This window comes from Python bivittatus, unplaced genomic scaffold, assembly GCF_059951505.1.
Source record: "Python bivittatus isolate LINGU-HERP-01145 unplaced genomic scaffold, Pbiv_v1 ctg000100_np1212, whole genome shotgun sequence".
Taxonomy (NCBI): domain Eukaryota; kingdom Metazoa; phylum Chordata; class Lepidosauria; order Squamata; family Pythonidae; genus Python; species Python bivittatus.
Genome location: NW_028277038.1, coordinates 518,953 through 543,352, shown reverse-complemented (window position 1 = coordinate 543,352; position 24,400 = coordinate 518,953). Strand labels below are relative to the sequence as shown.

Genomic DNA, 24,400 nt, shown 5'->3' with positions numbered 1-24,400 from the left:
GACGCTGAATGGATGTGTAATGCTTGCAAAGCCAAATCTCTCAGCATGGCTTTCTGGATAATCCACCCAATTGCTCCAGGGGTTTCTCTGTGTTTACTAATCTTCAACGGGGGGGGGGGGGATTTTCACCACTGCCTTCTTGCTCCAATTTTATTTTACTGGGATTTAAGGAATCACGGGCTCGCTGTTTGTCTCCTGTGCTGAGGCAGTAGCTTGAGGCTGGTTGCAGGAAGCCTTCTCTGGCTCCCGGGAAAGGTGAAATCTTTATCGGCAGCTTAGATTGGGCGCGCTGGTCTGAAAGCGGTTTTCTGTCTGCCGGCATCCTCAGAAACCATGTTGGGGAGCTGTTTGTTTCAGTCAGGGGAGTCACTCACACTACCTTTATTTAAAACTTGGTTGGACTCTGAAATGATTATCAAGGTTTTTGCAGCCGCTGGTTTGGGCGATGGGGAATACGCCGATGGTTAGAGGTGAAAAGTGAGTTTGAAAGCACTTGACTTAAATCCACTCCCCCCCACCCGCTTTACAGTAAGGGGATAGGGGTTCTTAAAAGGATAACTTGTTTTGAATGTGCAAAGTCTTTTAAAATTAGCTGCTGCTTGCTTGGCGGGGGGTGATAACCGTCGAAGGTCGGAGAAGCAGCTGCCGGACACCTTGTCCCGGCATCGCTTCATCAAGTTGGCTGCTTTGGGTAGCCGGGCTTGTGGGTTCTGGACAGGCAACGTAGTGGGCGGGAGGAACAACCTCAAGGAACCAGAGGAGGAGCCGCGACCGAGACAGGAGTCGGATAACAGAAATCTGAGTCCAGGGTAGGACTGTAACCCGAGAAAGCGCCTCAGACTTGACCCTCCCTGGTTCTCATGAAGACAAAGAGAGGGAGGGGGGAGCGCATTCAGACCTGCAAGATTCTGTTACTGTGGCCTTATAATAAAAGTAGCATTCGCATGCGTGACACTGGTGTCCTAGTCTGGTCTGCCGTGAAGGGCTAATAGGCGGGCAGGTTCTGGGGCTGATGTGAGCACCTGCAGTTGGGAGGCTGTGCGTAGCCTATCAGGGAACCCGCCTGGGCAGGGCTGCAGGGCCCCCAGGAGATGCCTTTAGCCTTTCTTGTCTGCCCCCGCCGGCCTCTAGCCTGGCCTGCTTTACTTAGTTGGGACGAGGTCCCACGTCTGGGGTCTCCTGGTCTTGACTGCAGGAGTTGCCTTCTCTGTCTCGGTGTGCTGTCAGCACCCAGAGAAATGGAAGGAGGGGGGCACCCTGTGGATGTTGGCAGGGGAAGTTGTGGGGAGGGGGGAGCATTTGGCTGACATCGCCATGTCTCTGCTCTTGTCATTTGGAGATGTTCCTGACCGACTGGCAGCACTGAGATGGAAGAGGTTTTGGTGTTCTCTTTTCCACAAAGGCTGCCCTCCGAAGCCCCATTCAACACTTTTCTTTATAAACCTTTAATCTTGGTCCTAATTTATAGCATCAGCGTGGGGTTCTTTTTTGTGGCTCCGTCACAGCACAGTTTGCCGGCCGAGCGCGTTCTCCCGGAGACAGGCTACCCTTTGGCAGTCCTCCCGTTGCGGATAATGGGCGCAGGCGGCGATGTGGAGCGTGGGCCCGTGCGCTCCTTGCTGGCTGGGAGGGCTCTGAGCTGGCAAGATGCTGAAGGGTGCAGGCAAGAAATCGCACAAAGGGACGCAAAAGCGACACGGGGTTGTGACAATGGGTGTGTGTGTTTTCTCTGCTTTGACTTCTCATCAAAGAGAGGCTCGTTGGCACTCGGGCCAGGGTGTTGCTGGGCTGGGCTGGGCTGGGCTGGAGACAGAGGTGACCTTTTGAGGGACCGCGGAGCTGCCAAAGTGGGCATCTGGGTAGGAGATCTTGCTACCTCTGGGGAGCCCTCTGGGGCCGCTTCAGCTGGGACGCAGACAGCCCTTCAGGCAGGCCATTCCCCGTAGTCTGGAACTGCAGTTTCCTAGGAAGCCGGGCCGGTGGGAGGGCTGCCCCGAGACCGGCGGTTGTGCAGTCACGTTCCTCCTTGCTGTCCTGGGTGTGGAGAGCTGCCAAAGGACGCTCTCAGCCAGCACACGTGAGGGGCGCCAGGTTGGGGAAGAAGCGGGAACCAAAGGTGCTGAATTTCCTGGCCAAATTCAGCTCAGAAAGAACAGGGCGGTCTGAGCGGGTCCGTAGCTGATTGTGGCAGCATCTGCTTGTCTCGTTGCCATGTTTCCGAAGGCTGAGTTTTGTTCGTTCTTTCCGTGCTAATGTGGGAGCAGGGCTGCTTTGTTGTTGGGCTAAGAAGACAGAAAACACGGCCTTCTAAAAAAAGACAATATAGATGAAACGCCACTGCTAAATGAAGGAAGCAGATGTGAAAATAGAATGTGTTTAAAAATAGTCCTGGCGTTTTGGTACAGCACACTCGCTTTTCAGATTGAGACTCATTTGTTGATTAATCCACTGTTCTCCCATCCTGGCCGTAGAAGGCTAAAGTGACCCAGGAGGTTCGTCCCCATCCCTTGCCCACCAAATGGAGCCTAAGTCTAGGAGACACATTAAAGGAACTTAACCCTTCACCGGATTTGTCTTTCCAGATGTGCTGGACTTCAGCTCTTACCAGCTCCAGCTAGTGAGGTCGGACGATGAGCCTTGTAGTCCTTCACCACCTGAAGGCCACAGGTTGCCCACCTGTGTTAGAAAAAGAAATGTTGCCAATTTGAGATGATTTTTTTTGGTAATATTTGTTTTATTTGGTTGATTTGTTGATCATTCACCGTTCATCATATTGCTGTGATAATACTTTAGATGGGGGGGGGGCCTGCATTGTTTTCTGCGTGAATTATTCCATTTGTTAATACGCAGTGAATGCCGTGGGAGAGTCAACCCCAAGAGGACAGCTTACAGATTCAGAAGGGGGTAAGTGTCCGAGACCAGCGACCAGAAACGCTGAGGATTTTTATCAAAAGGCATTGGGAGGGCTGCGTTAAGTTTACCCCAGTGCAAAGAGAGCCCTGAAATAACTGAACGATAAACGCCGGTGTTTATGGAGGGAGGTATATCCTGGTAATAATTCTGTCCTGGCAAACAGCGTACGCCTATATTGATCAGCCTTGCCAAGAAAATTGCCATATTCTCCCTGCAAATGTCCGCATTTCCTCTGCAAACAAAGTTGAGGCTGCCCCTGAATCCATCAGCAAATGTTAAACTTCTTAATGGCTTTTTCAGTCCTTTGCAAAACGAGCATATTCCTCGTGGCTTTGTGTCTCGGAGCGTTAATTGGCCGTATGCTGATACTGAGTGATGTAGGAATCCATCTGCTCTTTCTGAGTCACCTCTGCCCAGAGTGGGCGAGTCAACCGGTTTAATATTATTTCCATATTTGCTGACGTAGAAATGGAACCGCCGGGGTGGGCTGAGGACGGCTCCAGGCAAAAACACTGGGAGGGCTCTGAACTCGGCGTCGAGACGCATCCCAGGTGTGATCGCCAGGGGAACAGATCTCTCGCCCTCTCTTTGCTTGGAAAGAGTGGGATCTGGCAGCTGGTGGAAGATCGGAGGAGAAGCTCCAGCTGTGGCCTGGATCCGGGTCATCTCAGCGGCAACGTACAACCTTTTTCCAGCCTCAGTTGAACTTTGGGGCCACGCTCCCAAAAGGGTTTGAGCGGGGAAGTAAGAAGTAGGAGGCTACTTTTAATTTTACCCTAATAGAGATCAAATTAAGTACAGTTAATGTGCTTATTTCCCATGTTTTTTGACCGTAAGTGGCTCTCCCACAACCTGGCATCCTCTGGATTTATCTCTCTGTCTGTAACAATGTCCTCCTTTTTGTCGTATTAAGAGGTGCAGTTTAGCATCAACTTTTGGTGGTACTTGGAAGCTGCAGCCGCGTGTGTTTTGGGGGGGTGCAGGTGGGGCATCCAAGGCCAAGTGGGGAAAGAGGAGGCAGTGCCCGCGGACTGGCGTGCCTTGGACGGCTACCACGGCTGGCGATCCAGTCCATGCAGCGTTCGTGCTTGCATGTCCGTAGGAACACCCTCGCTCACGGCTCTTGGCGAACGCTTTCGCATGGTTTATGTTTATTCTAATAACGTCCAGGTAGAGCCTCGGTTTTGCCTCTCCTAATTTCTTCCTTGGCATCCTGCTGATGAAAGCGGCTTCTCCTCTTCCAGGACGCGGCTGGCTATTAGCAGCCGAGCAGCTCCCTGCAAGCCACCGACTCTCTCTGTTCTTCGTGGCCGTGACTTTTGGGGCCATTTAATCCCATTCCTTGAGGGACAGATAGGGAAGCCGGGTGTTAGGACGTCCTGCCTGGGGCTACGTTTCGTACTTCTCTTGTGATCGTGCCCTTTGCTTGTCTCCCAGGGTTCCTGCTGTTCAGGGACTTCTGCCAGACGGACGTCGAGGAAGGAGTTCCGCAGCTGAAGTTTTACGAAGAGGTGAGACCTGCGCCTTTCTGATCCTCCCGGAAAGCTGGAGGGTTTGTTTTCTTTTGAAGTGACGAAAAGAGTCTTGCTATGTTTAAGTATCTGTCCAGGAAGGAATTGCTCACAGTTCATGAATGGTTTGTGCATGTAAAAATGTTTTTTTCTTGATCACCATTATATCTTGCTTAAACAACTTTCCTTTTAGGCTGTTTCAGTTCTGCCTTTTTTTTCCTTTTTTGCTACAAGGCAAAGCAAAGGAACTGAGTGTGTTTAGCATAAAGGACCAACATTAAATTAAAACACAGGGTGGATTCTTTGCAACATTGCAACCTATGTCTGTCCGTGCTTCAAATAGTGATTGTTGAGCTTACTTCCGTATTGCACGCGTGCATCCATCTGTTTATTCTTCAGTGCCCTGGGAGGGTTTCGCGTAGCAAACTTTTGAAGATGGACATACGTCTGCAGAGCACTGCAGTCCTGGGTGGTTGGCTGATGAGTGCCACTTCAACAGTCTTGGCTGTGGATTAATGACAGTTGTGCATGAGAGAATTTAGATGTAGAAACCACAGTTCGGGTTCTGGTGTATTTGTGTCATGGGGAACACAAAGCCAAGCATGGCAGATGAAACTGACTTGGGAAAGGTGGGGACTCAAAGGGGCAGGGGCCTTTTCCAGGGGCGTTCCTGCCACCCTTTTAAAACTCGGGGCCTTCGGGTCGTCACCCGTCTTGGTTTCTACACCATCTTTCTTTCTACCCTGATTTCTAGCGACACGAAGGGCTACACTATGCAGTTCCTTCAGTGTCTCAGAGACACATTTATGCAGTTTTGACGAGAAGCAGATACTCTTAATTTTCACTGGTTAGTTGGCAAATTAAGAACAGGTCATTTCTTGACCGCTGTGGGAGGAGAGGCTGGGAGGAGAGACGAGGGAGGACCTTTGCACCCAAGGAATCGGTGCTCGGGCGTCAGCTGCTGTGCTCCTCCCGGCAAAGGTGGCCCCGTCCGGTGACGTGCCTGTGAGTCAGGAGCTCCCCCGTGAGGACTGCGGCCTGCAGGCCCTCCGCTCTTGTGACCCAGAGTTGCCTGGACGTGCCAGCCAGCGTGCCCCTCCTGTTCTGGGCAGGAGAAGGGGAGAGGGCTTCAGTCGAGGAACCGCTGCTCTTCCTTTTTCAAGACCCCAGCCCCTGTGGCTTGGCAGAAACCCGGAGCCCTCGGCCGAGGATTAGCAGAGGCTGGAATATCCTTGCGGGACGTTTTGGAGGGAAGGTCGGGGGCCTCCTTCGCGTTAGGCCAAGCCCAGCCAAGATGAGTCAGAGACCTAAATAGCTCTGAGCGGGATGAAGCGACGCCGGACGGACTTGCCCTGTTCTAGGCGCGAGGCTGTTTCCACCTGCTGGCGGAGCGCGAGGGCGAGAATTTACTGGTGGGGTAGCGGCGCACTTAAGCGGAGAGCAGATCGGATCAGAGGAATGTGTTGCAAGGAGTCGAGCGCTTCCACGCTCCAGGAGCTCCAGGAGCCACAGCGAAGCGTGTTTTGAGGAACGATTCACCCCAGCTGCAAAACGTGCGCTTAGCCATCCGCTAACCTGGGCTTTCTCGTGGTGGCTTTTAGGAAGGTGCGTGGGCCGGCTGCTGAGTCCTGCAGACGCGCTCTGCGGCTCTGAAGGCCCTGAATTGAGGCTGCCCACCGAGTAAGTCCCCCGCGCCCCACGGACTTGTGACTTAGCCGGGCGCTGTGAATTGCACGGTTGGCCTCCAGGCGTTCCGGTCTTAGCCCCAGGAGGGGAGCGCCCTGGAGCAGGGCTGGTGCTGTTTAGAGGCAGCGGCGGTTCAGGCCCAGAATGGCGCTCTGGGCGTGCCGAGAGCCGCCAAACGTTGCTGGCCTCAAGCCTTCCACGTTTCAGCACGAAGGGTTGCAGTCGGCCTGAAGGTGCAGGAGGCGGCCATCTGAATGAGGAAGCCCTCGAGCCCTTATGGCGTGGGCATTGTAGGGCTTGGTATGCCCTGACTGGTTGGTAGGAAGGTCCAGGCGGCGTGTGGTGCTTCTTCTGCCTGCCCCCCGGGGCCCGCAGCCCGCGTGGCTCTTGCAGAAGTAGGACTGAGTCTGGCAGGCCCTGGTTGAGCGGCAGCGTCCGATTACGAATATGTGGCCTGGCGCCTGGATGGGGAGGGGTGCTGTGGTCAGAGGCACAACACGCGCCACCTGCAGAGAGTGTGCCCTGAAGGTGCTCCTGCTCCTCCCTTTAGAGCGCGCTGGCCGGAGGCTGGTCAGGGTGGCAGGATGAAGGAGCAGAGGGTCCCGCTGCATCAGGCTCCCTCCCCTCTGGCTGGGGCGTGGGCCGTCGCTTGACCCGCTGGCACCTCTGGGTCTTGCAGATCAAAGAATACGAGAAACTTGACTCCGAGGAGGACCGTCTCATCAGGAGCCGGCAAATCTACGACACCTACATTATGAAGGAGCTGCTGTCTTGCTCGCACGTGTGTATGAGCCCCAGGAGTCCGTAGCGGTTGGGCACGGGAGCGCGCCCAGCTTGGAAGCTTCGGTCGTTGAGGGGACGCACTTGGCCTAAGGCAGTTGAGACTCCTTGCGCGGCCCGCCTTGGCGCGTGCTCTAGAAAAAGGGGCTTCTGATCTTTAAGCTACAGTGTTGGTGCAGGGCATTGGAGCCGCCCCGTTCTGCTTCTCTAGCCCCAAGGGGGGAAGGGGGTGCCCCACTCCTACTGCAAACTGCTTTCAGCCCAAGAAATACACGGGTGAATAAATACAAGCCTTTTCCCTACAGCCGTTTTCAAAACAAACCGTCAGCCACGTGCAGTCCCGCCTCGCCAAGAAGCAGGTCCCGCCAACCCTTTTCCAGGTGAGCGTGGAATTCGTTCGCGTCTTTGCAGAACGACAGCTCTAGTAAGTCCCTGGGCAAAAGTGACTTACTGTGCAGAAAGCATGGAACGGTTAAGGTTTTGGTCCAGACGTGAGGTGGACTCAGTTTAATCACTTTTTCCCAACTTGACATCCTTCAAATGTGTTGGAATATGAAGCCCATCATCCTCAGCCAGTAACGGCATAGCCCCAAATCATTCACCAGACTGGGGAAAGTTGATTTTAGTCTTGTTTTTATGGTATGGATACCAGCATGGTTTTAATATTTGGTTCCCCCCCCCTCCCCCCCCATAGCCCTACATAGAAGAAATCTGTGACAGCTTGCGGGGAACCATCTTCCATATGTTTCTGGAAAGGTAAGGGTTGGGTGGTGTGCTCATTCTCTGCAGCCCCCTGCCTGATGGCCCTGGGGGGTCTCTGCAGGAAGGAACAAATGCCCGCCGGGGGGGGGGCAGATGCTCTGCGTGTTATGGAAGGGTGTAAGCTGTAGCTTAGCTGTGGGAGTCTAAGCGGACCTTCTCCAACACGGGGCCCTCCAGAAATGTTGGGGCTACTTGCACCCCAGACATTGAATTGACTTGCACCGTTGAGTTATATGTGGGGTGTCCTACAAAGAGACTTTTCAGAAATAAGCACTCCTTTATTTTTTAATAATAATTAAAAAAAACTGTTGAGTTCTCTGAATTGCAGTGTTCGGTTTTTTCCCTCAGGATTTACTTGAAGACTTTTTAGAATGCAATTCAAATGGGAATTTTAGGGGATTAGGAAATATGGAAGCCTGATGTTATTTCTGCAGTGATTTGCCCCAATGCTTTCTAGAAGAAGGAGTTCTGCACTGCTGCTAAAGACCTGATTTCAGGACACCAGCTGAGAAAAAGTGGCTAATCCACAGAGCTTTTTTAAAATGGTTAAGTGGTTTAAAGTGGTTTGGTTTTGTTTTCTAATTCATCTTAGGACAAAGTTTTATTTTTACTGTGGGCACGGACCATAGCTATTTCGCTCTTTCTTGTTTCCAGTGATAAGTTTACAAGATTTTGCCAGTGGAAAAATGTAGAGCTGAACATTCACGTAAGTATTTGCTGGTCCTTTGGGGCACGTTCCTGACATTTTGCTGGCTGTTCCATGTACATTCCTAAAATCAGGACGGGCAGAGTCACGGTCCACTTTCTGGTGGACCACGGAGTGGTGGCTGTTGGCTGCGGGTTGTATAAACCGCTTGATGGGATCCAGAAATGTTCTCTGGGTGGAGTTCCAGTTTGGGAGGACACCACGGAGAGGAGTTGTCCCTTAAGTGTTCAGAATGCCATCTTGCTTGGCAAAGCTTTAATGTCCACGGGATGTGGGATTTTAGTGAATTAAAGAAATTAAATTAAGAGAAAGTAGGCCACAGGAGAGGCCCCTCTTCAGAAGGATGGGTTCTTTTGCCTTCTTAGCAACCCCCTGCTAGGCATAACCCGATGTTTGTTGGCTTAGAAAGAAAGCCTTGCCGTACCCCACTCACTGGTGAACCTCCAAAGCTGAGGGAGGTTGGTGGTTAGGACTCCTGGCTAGCTGGCCCCGCATCCACACTTCGGTTTACCTGGCATGAAGGCGCAGTTTCTGAGCACTGTGGGGAAGAGGCATTTGAGGACTGGGACCCCCACCCCACCCCACGCTTTCAGCCCTGGTTCCCGTGGTTGACTGAATCCTCCCCTCACGTTTCACGGGTGCCCTCTGTCCCCTGAAGCCCCTTGTGTCCTCTCAACTCTCCACAGGATTTGCCCCGTGAAAAGAATCGGTCTTTCGCTCAAGGTCTGAAAAGCAAAAGGATGAAGGGGGCTTTTTCCGAATGCGCCCCCGGGAAGCTGAGCTTGGGAGGCGAATGGTTCCATTTTGCCCTCTTTTCTCCGCAGCTGACCATGAATGACTTCAGCGTCCATCGGATCATCGGGAGAGGGGGCTTCGGAGAGGTCTACGGCTGCCGTAAAGCAGACACGGGGAAAATGTCAGTTGCGTTGCTCGCATTTACGATGAGAGAAGCTTGAATTGTTCCAGACAAAACCATTGAAAACAGAGCAGTCAGAGAGGGTGGGGGTTACCATCTTGCGAATATAGTTCTCCCCATGCTCCGGAAATTTGAAGAAGAGTTTCTCTTCTTGCCCCGTTGTTTGAGTTGTGCTTCAGCTGACCTGGGAAGGGCAGCAGCGTGGGAAGGGTGCGTGTGGGTCTGGGTGTGTGGAGGGGTGGCCCATAGGTTTTCTCCCTTGTTATGCCCAAACATAAAATGCAACCGACTGCTTAACTGTGGGAAGAATTGTTGCGCTGGTGTTGCCCACATGGACTCGCTCCTTCCAGCTATGAGCATGAAGCTGGGTGAGCTGGACCCTCGCGGAGGGCGTGGGTTGGGCGCAGCTGGACAAATAGGCATAAACTCTGAATGTTTCTAAACAAGGAATGGGCAGAGTGAGGGTTGTGCTTGGAGAAGCCCCTGGGTTTGATTCTTTTTCATTCGTAAAGCAACAAATCACCGCGCAAGTCCTCTTTGTCTCTGGGTGAAGGATCTGGAGCAGGCGAGGAGAAGGCCCTGCTCTTTCCGTTGGTGCTGCCGGCGTGGGCGCTCTCCCCTCTGGCGGCCTCCAAGGGTTGGGGAGCTCCCCCTTAGCCTCTTCGTACAACCTTCTAGGTACGCGATGAAGTGTTTGGATAAGAAGAGGATCAAGATGAAACAAGGGGAAACGCTGGCCTTGAATGAGCGGATCATGCTCTCCCTTGTCAGCACCGGGGTGAGTGCGCTGCCTTTCGCCTGGCTGGGTCCGAGGCCGTAGCGCAGGGGGAAATGGGGACCTCAGCTGCGATCCAGAGAGCGCGTCTGACCTCAGAGCCTGTCGGGGAAGATGGGTCAGTAGGCCCTGAAAGGACAGAGGTGGAGGAATCTCTGTGTGGTTCAGATTCCTCGCCCTTAAGCTCAACTCGAGCTTCAGAGGAACACGGGCCAGGGCGGCTTTGTCCCCCCCGTCTCCGGGTGGGGGCCCTCTCAGTTTCTAGAGAGAGAACGTTTTTGAGCGTTGAAAGTTTACAGTTGACGGATGTGGATTTACAAAAAGCTCTTGTGGAAAAGCTGCAGGTCTTCTGGGAGCAGCCGGCAAGGGAAGGCCTGACGTGCTTCTGCACTACTTCCCCCGATTTTACTCTTGTGGAAATATTGGGGGATCATCAAGCTAGTCCATAACTCTGCCACTGGGGCCCCCGGTTTGGTCAAGCCGAAAGGCGTGAGGCCCGTCTGGAGCTGAGCGGGCATGTCCAAAGGCAGAGAGAGGAGATGGCAGGGGCTTCCTCCCAGCGCTGGCTGGTCCCGTCCCAGCTTATAGCCTCTCGTGGTGGGGGGGCGTTGTGCCTGTGGTCCCGTGAGCGGCTTCCGGGTTCTCCCGCCTCTTTCAGGCCAGACGTCCTCCCTGCGGGTGGCCCAGATAATGTGGGGTGGGAAAGGCTCTTTGCGTTGGGCCAGCCTCGGTTTCTCCCCACCCAGGACTGTCCTTTCATTGTGTGCATGACGTACGCCTTCCACACGCCTGACAAGCTGTGCTTCATTCTGGACTTGATGAACGGTAAACAGGAGCAATGGGGGGGGGGTTTGAGCGGGTGAAGCAAGTTTAGGCTGCTGGGCAGGCGCTGGACAGCAGGATAAGTCAGGTGGGTCTGACTTGGTCCCCCGCGTGCCGGCAGCAGGGGAGTCTTGGTGGGACTCTTGGGCACATGGAAAGTAGCCGGTCCCTGGTGGAGACGGGCCAGGCCATCGACTGCCATAGCGGGGTTCTCCGTGGCTGTCCGCAACGGCCGCGCCGAGTACTCCGCGCAGGTGGAGACAGTACAGATTGAACCCAGGATTTTCCGCACAGAGCTGCTGCTGAAGTTGGACCTTCTTGGCCCTAGGTGGAGACCTGCACTACCACCTCTCGCAGCACGGAGTGTTTTCGGAGAAGGAGATGCGCTTCTATGCGACCGAGATCGTCCTTGGGCTGGAGCACATGCACAGCCGCTCTGTGGTCTACAGAGACTTGAAGGTAACTGCTGCTGGGAGGTGAAGAGGCTCCAGGGAGGCCGAGGCAGGTAACTGGTGGCTTTGTCAGAACGGCCTCTGTGACGAGCGCCGTGTCCCTGAAGACGCCTCATCCTGGGCATTCCTTGCTGCGGCCAAAACGGAGGTGGAAAGAGAGCAGCAGGATTGTGCTGGAAGCGGCGACTGTCACGGTTTCTCCAAGGAACACCACAGGCTTGTCTGCTGAGGGAGCTCTTTCTCCGGTCCACGTTGGTTGGTACCAAAGTCTGCAAGGTTCTGGGTTTTACAGAGACCTTCTGCATTTCTTCTTGGCCACCCTCTTCCTAAAGCTGGAGCTTCGTTAAGCTCTCCTTGGGACGTCTCAGTGGAAGGGCTTAGCGCAGAGTTGTGCTTGACTCTGCAGCCAGTCTGTGACTTTTCCTGTGTGTTTGCACATGTCTTTGATGAGCTGTTCCATTGGGCAAGCATCTCCTTGCTTCACTTGCAGAGTGACAGGTGCCTCCTGGTTTCTTTCTAGCCGGCAAATATTCTTTTGGACGAACATGGCCATGTGAGGATATCTGACCTGGGTCTGGCTTGTGACTTCTCCAAAAAGAAGCCCCACGCCAGCGTGTGAGTAGAGTGGGAACACTACTACTGAGTGTGACGTGCTCTGCCAGGAAACGCTGACAACGCTTCCCCTGCGGGCTTAGGGCAAGCCCTGAGTTCCGCCCTCCCTCCGCAGCTACCCCTCGATCCTGGCAATGGGCAATGCCAGGGTTTGACCCTGGGGCCCCTCGTCAAGGAGCAAGTAACCCCACCTCTTCTGCTGCAAGAGGTTGGCCCAGACGTAGGTGCTGAGCTCTGGACGGTCTTGCTAGTCACCCTGCGTGCTGGTCCGTGTCACTTCTGTGGATCTCCCCAGTGACTCGCGCATTTTCACCCCTTTACCCAGCGGAACTCACGGCTACATGGCTCCAGAGGTGCTGCAGAAGGGGACAGCGTACGACAGCACGGCCGACTGGTTCTCCCTGGGATGCATGCTCTTCAAGCTCCTCCGAGGGTGAGTCCTGCCCTCTCGGACTGGCTGAGCCTTCTCCGCCGGGATGTTGTTGTTAGGTATAATTTTGCAGTAAAGAATGAGATGACGTAGCCTTGGATCGAGGACTGAGCGGAAATGCACTCCTTGGAATAGAGCAAGCTTGCCGCTGGGTTCCGCAGGCTTTGGGGGATGAGATAATACTCGGGATCAGCATTAATTGGTTAGTACCTCAGCATTAACGCTGAATGAAAGTACTGCTCCCCTGTCTCGTATAGACAGTTTCCTAAGGGCAGCTGGGGATTAGGGAAGAGGCTTGTTTGCCTCGCCCGAGGATAGCTGCCTAGGATCTCACGGCCTCTGGAAGGGAAGGGTGAGCATGGCTTCTCACCTTGGTCAGAGGAACAGCAGGCCCCGGAGCCGCGGACAGAGGCGAAAGAGGCAGGCCTCCTCCCTCGGCTGTGCCGGAAAAAGCCCGAGGAAGCAGGCTTGAGTTTGCCGCTGGGATCGCTGAATGCCGCGTCTCTCTGAAAGCGGAGGGCTCGCTCTGGGGCTCCAGCCTCCCTTCTCGGAGGCGTCCGCTTCTCCTTCCGCGGGGCCAGGCTTTCCAGGCTAGGCTGCCGGGAGGGACGTCCGAGGTGCTTCCCTGCTCTGGGCAGCCGAGAAGCGTTTGGGGATTAGACTAGCGCCTTCTTCCCTCTTCCTCTTGGTGAAGCCGGTGTTTTGGGGCACCATCGTTTCGGTGTGTGAGCCATCGGGCACGTCTGTCCGGGATGGGGAGTCCCACAAGTGCACGTCCAGCATTTATTCTCCATACGTGCCAGCTGTTGGGTCTTCTGTCCGTCTTGGGGAATTAGGGTGCCTCCCCCCGTGTTTCCTCTCTGCCCCGCTGAATCTGTGCTTTGGGTGTTCTTTCCGCAGGCACAGCCCTTTCAGGCAGCACAAAACCAAAGACAAGCATGAGATTGACCGCATGACGCTCACCGTGGTAAGCAGCGGCTTGAGCAGTTCGTGTTTCAAACCGTGTCGCCCCCCCCCCATTTCTTTGCACGGACCCCTTTTAAAGCCGGCTCCAAATGTTTGGCGTGTTGCCTTTTAGTTACAGTCAACTTCACCAAGCCACTTTAAAAACATGGACAAAAATACGGTCACCACCGGCATTATGCATTCTATTTTATTGCATTGGTGGGCTTAGAAGCTTTTCCTCCAAGGAAACTCCCAGCGCAGCGAGAACCGTGAAATCTAATCTGAATATGCCGCGGCTCCGTTCTCCGGCCCTTGGGAAGGCGCTCTGGGACCTCCGGCTTCAGAGGGGAATTCCGCACTGGCAGCCCCGTGGGGCGCCCCGGCTCCCATTCCGGGGGAGCCGGAGATCTCTGGCAGGGGGGCCTGTGGTGCGCGCAGGCGTGCCTTGGCCGATCCGAATCTCCTGGCAGAGGGCCGGTTCCCTTGCCGGAGCACTGAGCCCTTCTTTTCTCCCCAGAACGTGGAACTGCCGGATTCCTTTTCCCCCGAACTCAAGGCCCTCTTGGAAGGGTTTCTCCAGCGAGACGTTACCAAGAGGCTCGGCTGCCAAGGTGGTGGGTGAGTCCTGCTTGGAAGAGCCTGAGGCAGAGGAACGAGGGCTGTGGCGGTTTGGATATTTACCCAGTCTAATTGGCTAAAGAACCCTGATTTAAAAAAAAAAATCCTCATGCTGCTTAATGCAAGTAATTGAAACAATCGCGGGTAGAAAATACCCCCATCCCCAGCCAGTCCATTCCCGCCAGCCCCGGACCCAAGAGGACCCTTGGGTTGCTCAGCCCAAGTATTCTCAGAGCCCCCCGCCTTGCCTGCCTGCCATATCAGGTGGATCCTGGCATGGCGGGCACCTGTGCTCTGATTGGGTTGGGATTACAGCGGCTGAACTCTCTCCCCCATCCCTGGCATTGGGTCCTTTACGAAGTTAATCCCTGGAGGCCTCTATTTTTCCTGCTGCGGGGCTGAATCCAGCCACTCTAAATAGGAGCCAGGACAGCTGTGCAGCTTCGGGGCTGTGAAGCTCACTCTGTATTTGTGGTTCATCCCTCAGTGCCCAGGAAGTCAAAGCGCACCCTTTCTTCCAAGGGATCGACTGGCAGCATGTTTACCTGCAAAAGGTGAGCCTCTTCATGCCATAGATTGCCAGAGGACCTTCCGGCGCTGTTGCAGGACAGGCTGCCTTCTCGGGCCACGGAGGCAGGGAGACCGAGGTGGCCCGAGTCAGTTTTCTGCAGGCCCTCAGAGGAAATGGAGGCCTTGGCTCCCCGCCTGACAACGTGCCCGCTTGCGTTTTCCTGCCTTCCCAGTTCCCCCTTTCTCCCGCTCCGAATTTAACCTCTGGCCCTCAGAGCCCATCGGGGACACTCCTGACGCCCTCCAGATGTGTTGGGCAGCCATTCAGCACATCTGGAAGCTGCAGGTCTCGAGTGTGTGAGGACCCCATTACCCGACGGACGATGAAGCCATAGAAATTATGAAGGAAAACTTTGATGGCGCTTCATTGCTGAATTTGAACGCGATTGCTAAGACCTGGTTTATGCTGAAGCCTTCTCACCCAGTGCTGCTCTTATAAATAAGTAAAAAACAAGGATTTTCATCTCCACGGGGGGTGGATTTGTAACTCTGCTCTCCTTGCTTTGCCAGTATTCCCCCCCACTGATTCCCCCGAGGGGAGAAGTGAATGCAGCAGACGCTTTTGACATCGGCTCCTTCGATGAAGAAGACACAAAGGGCATTAAGGTGGCCAGGGGGCCTTTGGGGGGGAGGACAGCTCCATTCTGGGGGTCCCTGCGGCCTGTCTCATAAACAGAGGTGTGGGGGAGGGAGAGGGCTGGTACTGCGTTGGGCATCCCGTATGACCTCAGCCTTACATGGCTGGGGTGAGGCTGGCATCGCAGCTCAAGGAGGTCCCAGGCCAGGGTGGCTCTTGAGGACTAGCCTGCTGGTTTGCTTCTCTGTGTGCTGAGGATGAGCTGCGCGTCACTCGCAGACTGGTGGATGGCTCTGGAAGTGACTCCTTTCTCTCCTCTCCCTTCCCACCAGCTGCTGGATAGCGACCAGGAGCTGTACAAGAACTTTCCCCTGGTGATCTCCGAGCGTTGGCAGCAGGAAGTGGCCGAAACGGTGTACGAGGCGGTGAATGCCGACACAGACAAAGCGGAGATGCGGAAGCGAGCGAAGAACAAGCAGCTGGGTCATGAGGAAGGTAATGCCCCGGCCCCGGCGTGGGCGCTCAGCTCTGCTGCCCCAGGGACCCGGGTCCCACTCACAGCGGGCAGGGTGGGCCACCAGACTGCCTCCCGTCCAGGGGTGGGGCGCATAGCCTTCCGTGGCTCGCTAGGCTTCCTTACCAGATGCGGGTTCTCTAAAAAGCCCCCAGTGGAAAGGTACGTGCCCAGCCTTGGCTACGGCTCAAAAAGAGGCAGTGGCCTGGGGGAAGGTTTGAGCTTGGGGAGGATTCAGAGGACGGGTGGGTTCCAGGCGCCCCTTTGTGGCGGCACCGAGGCGTGTTTGACTCCTGGGAATGGCTCAGGCAAAGGCGCGCCGTTTGATCTGCTGCTAGCAACAACTCCCGGATCCAGCTGTAAAGGCCCGGGAGATCGGGAGGGCAGTTGGCATTTAGGGGTGTCCTCCAGCACCTCTGGACCCAAGAGCCGCGTCAGCTGAGTCGGAACAGAAGGGCCCCGAGAGCCCGAGGGCAAAGGCTGCGCTGGCCCTCTCCTCGCCCAGTTGCCAGCAGGCAGCAAAGGGGCAGCCGCTCTCGCGCCACGCGGCCCAGGCACGGTCCGGGAGGCCTCCCTCCGGCGCACGCTCCGCTCCGCAGGGTTTTCCAGGCCTTTCCAAAGCCCGCCAAGCCCACCGCGGGGAACATCACGGGGCCCTCCCGGCTCCGCCGCTCACGGCGCGCTTTCCCGCCGCAGACTACGCCCTCGGGAAAGACTGCATCGTGCATGGCTACATGCTGAAGCTGGGCAACCCCTTCCTGACGCAGTGGCAGAGGCGCTACTTTTACCTCTTCCCAAACCGGCTGGAGTGGCGAGGAGAAGGGGAGTCCCGGGTAAGTGGGGTGCTCCTCTGCGGCCCCGGGTCCCCCCGCCGCGCTCTGGCCGCAAGGGTGGGCAACCTCTGGATTCCTTTCGCCCCCAGCAAAACCTGCTGACGATGGAGCAGATACTCTCCGTGGAGGAGACGCAGATCAAGGACAAAACGTGCGTCTTGCTCAGAATCAAAGGAGGGAAGCAGTTTGTCCTGCAGTGTGAGGTAACCGAGCAGGGCGGCTTGGGGGAGTCAGCTGCGTCCCTGCGCAGGTCGCGGGGAGTTTATTTATTGGAAATAAACAAGTGAATGTCTGGGCCGCCCCCTCCCGTTCTGCGGCTCCTGCGGCATCAGAGGTGGAGCTGAAAAAGCGATGCTGCTGTTTCTCACTCGCACCTGATCCGTAATCCCTATTAACTAACGAGCGTGCCAGCTTTGATGGAGAGGAGCCACGCTTGGGTGGCGGAGGGCCGCCTGGCGGTTTGGGGGGCCGTGCTTTGCATGGCAGAGAGGGTGGCTTCGGTCCATGCCAAGCAGCAGAGCTCTCCTGGGGAGCCAGCTGCTCCGAGGCCAGGCGTCCCAGGGGCTAAGCTCGCTGCGTGCCCCGCTGTCTCCAGGGCTCCGGGCTTCACAGCCGGGAGAGCAGCGAGTCTTCGGAGCAGGTGTTCTGTCAGCGCTGCGTGGCAGCTTCCTAGAACACGCCCAGTTTGCAGACTGGAGAACCGAGGCTGAGGGCTACAGCCCTCTGCCGCAAGCCTTTTGACGGGACGTGCTGGAGGCTGGACCAGATGGCGCGTCGGCCGCTATGCCACACAGTGTGCCGCTCCTCCCAGTCCCACGCTTCCCAGGTCGTAGTGAGTCCGTGCGTCAGGACCGTCCTGCGGTCAGTCCTGCGGGTGCTGAAGCGTCGATTTGCTTCCTCTCCTAGAGCGACCCCGAGTTTGTGCAGTGGAAGAAGGAGCTGACGGAAGCGTTCATGGAGGCACAGAAGCTGCTGCGAAGGGCCCCCAAGTTCCTGAATAAATCATGCTCCACGGGGATGGAGGTCACCAAGCCCCCTCTGAGCCACAGGAACAGCAACGGCCTGTAACGGCTTGCGGGAGGGACACTGGCCGGCGGGCCTGGTCGTCCTGTTGCCCGGCTGTCCTCCCTTCGGCTGCCCAGAGGGGGTCTTGTAGAGGGCAGAGCCCGGGGCAGGGAGGAGCCAAGGGCCACTTGCCCCGCCGGGCGAGGTGACCCGGAGGGAGATGCCACAGCGCAGCCCGGAGGAGCCCAGCTGCCTGGGCCCTGGCATCTGAGATGGCGACCGCCTGCTGGGTTTTTGGGCCCAGGGCAGAGATGGCGCTCTGGACCTTTGGGGCACAGCGATTCTTCCCTGGCTGCGCCTGCCTGCCACATCTGGACATCTGGCCTCACCGGGGCGTTCTCTTCACACCCTCTGACCAGCTGAACCTGAAGTGTTTTGTGTGGCTTCCAGTTTTGTGCTGCTGCTGCTGCTGCTGCTGCTGCTGCTGCTGCTGCTTTTAGGCAAAAGTGACCGGGCTCTCATTTCGTCCCCCTCACCAGCTGCCCTGCCTGTCCTGCCAGCGGGTCCTGCTCCTTTGACCTGGGGCTGGGCTGGGCAAGCAGAAGCCCGGCTGGGGAGAAATGGGGGATGGTGCACTTGGGTGTGTGTGTGTATGTGTGTGTGTGTCTGTCTCCTCTTCACCCACGAGGGAGGGTGCCGCAGGAGAGGCACACGATGAACACTGTCATGACCTTTCTCCATCCCGATTTAGTGGCACTTTAGAAAAACGTTTTAAACCCAGCAGTCAGACGTGGGGCGCGTGAAGGCGAGAGGCAGCTTGCAGGCGTCCGGCTGACCTGGCTCAACTCTTCTGCAGTTTCAGGATAGGGCCTGCAGTTTGGCCATGGGAGCCTGGGCCTGCCGGGGATCTTGGCTGCGCGTGGGCCCTGGGGAAGCCATCGTTCTCCCTTTGGGAGATGATCTTGGAACCCCCTTCAACAGGGTGGGTTTGGCAGCTGTGAGTCGGCGCCACTCCTCGCCAGCCCTGAAACGTGGCTCTTGTTCCGTGGCAGCTTCTGTGGTCTGAAAGTTTGAAGAAAGCCCCCAAGAGCCCCCCCAGCTCCGGAACTGGAAGGCGGTTTGAGTGCGAATCGGCTGGTGTGCGGGCACCGTGCCAGCTCTCCCTCCCCTTCTCCTCCTGTGCCATTTTTGCTTGGGTTTAGTGAGCTGCCCTTGAGAAGTTCTCAGAGCCCTGTTGATGGCGGGCGGCATCTGAAACGCTCTCCGAGAGACCCCCTTAGGAGGCCTGCCGAACTTGTGGCAGGACCCTAACTGCACTCGCACTCGCGCTGGTCCGGGGCAAGAGAGCCAGCCGCCTGCCCCCCCCCCGGTCCTCCTGTGGAGGGGCTGCAAAGGAATGCGGGGTTTGGCTGCAGCCAAGGACGTGGCAAAGCGCCCGATGGTCTCCGGGCATGAAGCAGGGGCCGGGGAGGGTGCGAGCTCTCTTCTGGCCTCCCCTGGTCCAAACGCCAGGGCTGCGTTGAAGCTGCCGAAGGCTCTCCAGGAGTCTGTTTACAGCAAAACTGAAATTACAGTGTTTGTTTAAAAACAGGAGGGCCTCCTCTTGGATCGCCAGCTCCGTGTCGGTCTTGGTGGCCAAGCCCTGGAGCCTGTTGGGCTGGCCAGCTGGCGGCCTGCAACGGACCAGACCGGGCGGGGGCTCGCTTCCCAGGCCGGCTGTTCCCCCTCCCTCTCCCCCCCCACGCTTGGCTTAAGAGAGAATCTGCCTCCTCCGATTTCTCCCACCCCGGCCGAGAGAAGCTGTTGGGGTGGTGCTCTCATGCTGCGTTATTTAGGAGAGCGTTTTTTAGCAAGCACTGTGTTTTCTAGCCACATTGCAAGGGTTTTTTTCCCCCTCCAGAGGTTTTTGTGAAGAGGAAGATGCAACTTGTGTGGAAGAAATGCAAGATTGTTTTAAGGGGCAGTGGGGGGAATCAGCTTCATAGGGAGGACACGTTGGCCAGCTGAGACCCAGATAGACTATGGCAGAGATTAAGCTATTGTTCAGATTAGCCTAGCTATTTTAGGGGTGTGTGCGTGCGTGTTTGTGTGTGTGTCTGTTCATTCCAGGGGCAACTGTAGGGCACCACTGGGGAATAGCAGCGGAGAGGAATGTGATAAACCCACACGGCTTCAGATCTGCTACACTCTCGGCTATCTGAGAGGCTTGTGTTCGTGAGAATCTGAGTTCAGCTGCCGCGTATTTATTTTTTTAGAAGGATAAGCAATTTCACCTTCCCTGGTGCAAGAGGGGCTGGTTGCGTTCAACCCCAAGGAGGTTGGGCAAGAATTCCTCTTGATTCCATATTCTTTGGTCTCGAGGAAGGGGCGTGCTGTTAACATCCCCTTGGGCTGGAACGGGGAGGAATCACAGCCAGGGAGCTGACAGGGGCCTGCTTGGCCATTAGCAAACCAGGCCTTTCATTTGGGCATTTGATTTGTGGAAGATGTGAAATGTACTAACTTCTGAAAGCAAAGGCTTGCAAAGCACTTTTTAAAATTACCTTCTTCTCATGGGTTCCAGGTGATTCAAATAAGCCCAGCTGGGGCTTTCCAAGTATCTGGCCTAGGAACCCTTGGCGTGGCGGTCTTAATTCATGCCACTCATTGAGAGGGAAAGGTGTTTAATCCTAAGCTGAATTCTTGGAGTTCTTTTCTTCCCTCCCCCTGCAAATGAATTTAAAGCAAATGGGAGGTCCAGGAGCCAAAGTGAGATTTCAGGGGGTTAGCTGTTCTTTACCAAAACCAGTTTCTGTCAGTGGGATTATGTTGCAGCCGAGGAAGATAATTAAGTCTGCAATACTGCTCAGTTAGGCATTTGAGAGCATTTTCTTTTAAGGGAAGAGGTAAGCGTTTGTTTTTCATATTTTTAAAGCACAAAAATGCATTTTAGAGCCTCTGGCGATGTTGGAAGAACATTGCGATGATGATGATGATGATATCTACTGTTTTTACCTGGAATGGATGTGTGTGAGAAAGAACAGGGGGCTGAGTCCTGTTTGCATTGGACTGCGAAGGCCCCTTCCGGCGGTCAGTTTTCCAAGGGAATAATATCTGGCCATCTGTCCTTGGTTTAGGGTTGGACCAGTGGCTTCTCCTGGTGTAAGCACTGTATTGACCTTAGTGTGAAGGCCCCCTCCCCCTTCCAGGGGGCCCAAAGTGGAAGGATGGGGGTGTTGTGTGGGGCCCCCGTTGGTTGCCAGAGGCCCATCTGCTGGCTCTCCAGGGGCCTGTGCAAAACGCTGTTTCGTGCATCTGTTTTAGCAAGTTCTGTGCACCTGTGCAGAAGCGAAGGGGAACGTAAGGTGACCGGGTTGGCTTGAAAAAATAATATGTCCCGGCTCTGGAGGCCTGGGGGGCGTAGAATGTTCCACTGGGGATTGTCCAGAGTTTCGCCAATCACAGCACAACTTCAAAATGGTTTTCTTGTCCGTCTGTAAGAAGTTGCAGCTCGTTTGTGGGCCAGGCGAAGCGAAATCGGTTGCTTGAGCGACTTCCTGCGAAACCAGCCCTTCCCGTAGGATTTGGGCCGTTGTTGTAACCCCACTGATTTGGAAAAGGTTAAGAGCTCCCGTCATAGCACATCCGTGCAGCATCTCTTGAAGGCAAATTGCAATTTACAGTTTTTCCTCCTTGGGCAATGCACTGTTGGAGATCTGCTTTCGAGCACCTTGACCATCTTGAGTTACGATGTATGCGTACTCTTAAGTACAGTTTTGGAAGGAAATGTATTTTCAACTGTGCTGTAGAGAGAAAGGACTTCTGGTTAAGAACTGATAAAAAAACGTTGACAGTAATATACATTTTTGAAAATCTTAAGGTTATATTGCTTACTTTCAGTATTACACAAAAATGGGAGAAATATATCTAAAAATGTTGAAAAATGTATGTATATCCAAAAGAACATAGGGAATTTTTTTGTGCTTGCTGGTATATTCCATGATGTAAATATTATGTGGTTTAGCACTACTGAATATTAGAGCATCTAATAATTTGTTAATTTTTTTAGAGTGTTAAACTAAAATCAAAGTTTTATTTTGGTACTGCATTCAGTTACTTTTATCTTCAGAAGTATTAAACAAAATCCAAGAATTATGTTTTAACTCAGAGGCATTTTTATGTTATTTATTTTTAAGTCCGGACATTTTGGTTGACTCGATTCCCTGTACAATTTCTTCTACATCCTCTGTACGTTATTTAAGCAACGATGATCCTTCCCCAGTTGGACTCCATAACTTTTTATTACAGTTTTCATAAACTTGGTGTTTAAACCGGACTTACCTTGTCCTGCCGTCTCCAATAAAACCAGTTCAGAGAAAAAAAGGTCTCCCTTTTCTGGCTTCAGGCATCTCGGGAACGCGAGGGCCTTTCCACGGGTGGCGCCGCCTTCTAGCCTTTGGTGCCAGTAGCTGAGCTGCAGGTCTGCCAGGCTGGTCAGGCGGGCTCCCGGACACGACTCCGCAAAGCTGAGCCCAGCAGGGCCTTGTCTGGGCCGGAAGGCTGATCAGGACAGAGCCCGGCCCATCCACGGATGTGAGGCGGCGGCAAGGCTGGGGAGTCAGAGAACTCCCCAGGAGAAATCGGAGGCCACCCACTTCCCTGCTGCTGCTGCTGCTGCTGCTGCTGCTGCTGCTGCTGCCGCCGCTGCCGCTGGGGAGGAAACCAGACGGACGTGCCATGAAGTCAACTGGAAGAAGACTGACGCGATGGGAGATCCCGCTTCTGGAATTCTTGACCAAAGGAACATTGCAGGAGGGCAGAAAGGAAAGGACTTCGCAGCTCCAGGCCGGAGAACGGGCGGTACCCCCCTCCCCTTGAAAACGCTGCAGTTGAGCCTCTCTCTGATGTGAACCGATGCAAGGTGGTCGGATTTATTTATCGATTTTTCAGTAATTCTGCCCTACTTATTTAAGCATGACCGAGAGGCGGGGTTGGGCTGCGTCCCTTTCCTGACCTGGGCGAGGAAAAGAGTTGCATCCTCAGGAGAACCGTCAGGAGGTCTCCTCTGCAGGTTCTGGGCTTCAGGTGGTTACCCGCCTAGGATAGAAAGGAGCACTTGAGGATTTCGTGTAACTTTCTCTTCCCCCAGAAGTGAATGTCTGCTGCCATCTATTGGAGATAGATACAGATATAGATATAGATATGTATATGTATTTTTTAATCACATTTTCACATGCTGAGTGAGGCTGGAAAGAGAGGATTGGGGCCTTTACCACCACACGCAACATCCTCTTTGCATGTGGACGTCCTTGGTGAGGAAGGTAGCTTCAGGGTCCCCCTTCGGGTCTGCTTCTGTGGGGCTATAGAGGTCTACCCACGTGAGCGTGGGAGAGGGCTGTGAGCGGACAGTGCGTATTCTGCTGCTGCCCACCGTTGGGCCCGTGCTCCCCCTGTGCGGTTCATCCCGTCGGGGACGGTTGGTTGGCCATTTTGGGGCACTAGGGGCTGGACCAGGGAGGCCCTTGGCCTGATCCGTCAGGGCCGTTCTTGTTCCTATTGGAGATCCAGGCTGGCCAGCTTGGTCTCGTTTTTAGTAGCCAATTCGTAGGCTCAGCTGTTTTGTCCTTTCTGACCAAATCCTGAAGTTGGCCAACGCCCCGATTGTGAGCATGATGCTTCTAATGGAGGGACAACAGCTGGCAGCCAGTTGTGCAGTTGAATCAGCTCCCCCTTCCAATGCTTTTGATGGGGCTGGCCAAATTCCTTGGTCATTCCTCCCCAAAAGCAAGCGATGGCTCAGTTTTTCAGGGTATCTAGTAACCACAGATGTTGCCCGAAACATTATCCTAGAGAGCTCTTGGAAGCTTAAAGAAGGGGGGAAATGTTTTTGTAGGTTGGAAAACCAGGAGAAGGAACTTCTTGGATGGCCACCTTTTGGAGACCTCAGCCCATCTCCCCTTTCCTTCCTGAAAGGAAAGTTGAGCATTTTCAAGGCTGTGTTTACATTTCGTGGTTACATGATTCTTGCTGGCATTTCTGGCACCTGGAGGGGTGGGGCTTTCATGTCCATGGCAGGGCTATTTCTAAGCTGGGTCATTGGTTTATCCCAGATGATGATCTCAAGGTGTGAGTGGCTGCACTGGGTTCGGTGGAAAAGATGAAGTGACTCACTTGGGCAGCAGAAGCAGAATGACTCCTGGTGAACGCAACTGCACATCCTGATCATCCAAGTAAGTCATTCTTATCTAATAAGATTATGCTTGTTTTTAATAGTAATGCCCATGGTCTTGAAACTCACCATACTGTATGGTGGATGATGACCTGTGTTACAGGTTAAGACCTTCAAATCAAACTCCTGTTATAAGCATAGGAGCAGGGGCCAATCAGAAGTTTGGCAACCACACACGGTTTGCTTGGCAAAGAAACCCAACTCTGCCCAGCAGAAAAGGGCAAAGCCATATTCCTCTGGGCTGGACAATGGTGGTCATGATCAGCTGCGTTTCTTCCTTGGGATTTTGCCTGGAAATCGAGCAGTGTGGGTGTGAATGGGCCTGTCCCTGGTTGATGGCCAAAGGGGGCTTTGGAAAAGGATCCAGGGACCTTCTTGGTCAGTAACCAAGACTTCTGGGCAGCAGATGGACCTGGAATTCTGTTTAACCCTTGGCAGAAATGGAATATTCGTTCTCCTGATGTTCTTGGAGAAAGTAGGCTACTGTAGAACACGGCTTAGTTGCCACAAATACGCACTTAGCAATCTAAGCCTCCACAAATGAATATGAATAGCCAGCAGTTCTACATCCCGGGGTGAGAAGTAAGATCTAGAAGTGGTGGTGGATGGTCAGTTTTTTGTGGTTAATGGTGACTCCTGGGTGGCCGCGCTCCGTGGGATTCAGCCTGTGCGACTGCAGCCAGGATTCTTACTCCGAGCCCACTTCCGCAGCCCCGTTCTTCCTTCAGAGGCCAGGCTGGGTGGGTGGGTGGGTGCGCCAGGGTT

At 54.6% G+C, this 24,400-nt stretch overlaps 1 protein-coding gene across 5 annotated transcripts in view; it reads left to right on the top strand.

Annotated features, from left to right (window-relative positions):
• The window catches only part of GRK3 (G protein-coupled receptor kinase 3), a 31,976-nt gene extending 7,576 nt beyond the window's left edge, over positions 1-24,400 (top strand). For 3 of the 5 annotated variants that reach the window (XM_088135052.1, XM_025169141.2, XM_025169140.2), the window contains exons 3-22: positions 4,351-4,424; positions 6,790-6,891; positions 7,196-7,270; positions 7,585-7,646; positions 8,307-8,358; positions 9,183-9,274; positions 9,953-10,052; positions 10,796-10,874; positions 11,200-11,330; positions 11,844-11,938; positions 12,261-12,368; positions 13,266-13,332; positions 13,828-13,928; positions 14,416-14,482; positions 15,009-15,104; positions 15,408-15,570; positions 16,286-16,422; positions 16,512-16,625; positions 17,329-22,327; positions 23,517-24,400. In XM_088135052.1, the coding sequence (XP_087991178.1) occupies positions 4,351-4,424; positions 6,790-6,891; positions 7,196-7,270; positions 7,585-7,646; positions 8,307-8,358; positions 9,183-9,274; positions 9,953-10,052; positions 10,796-10,874; positions 11,200-11,330; positions 11,844-11,938; positions 12,261-12,368; positions 13,266-13,332; positions 13,828-13,928; positions 14,416-14,482; positions 15,009-15,104; positions 15,408-15,570; positions 16,286-16,422; positions 16,512-16,625; positions 17,329-17,490 (1,877 nt within the window). In that variant the 3' untranslated portion in view covers positions 17,491-22,327; positions 23,517-24,400. Of the gene's footprint in view, positions 1-129; positions 4,425-6,789; positions 6,892-7,195; positions 7,271-7,584; positions 7,647-8,306; positions 8,359-9,182; positions 9,275-9,952; positions 10,053-10,795; positions 10,875-11,199; positions 11,331-11,843; positions 11,939-12,260; positions 12,369-13,265; positions 13,333-13,827; positions 13,929-14,415; positions 14,483-15,008; positions 15,105-15,407; positions 15,571-16,285; positions 16,423-16,511; positions 16,626-17,328; positions 22,328-23,516 lie in introns of those variants that run through there. The other 2 variants (XM_088135054.1, XM_088135055.1) reach the window with 2 other exon arrangements.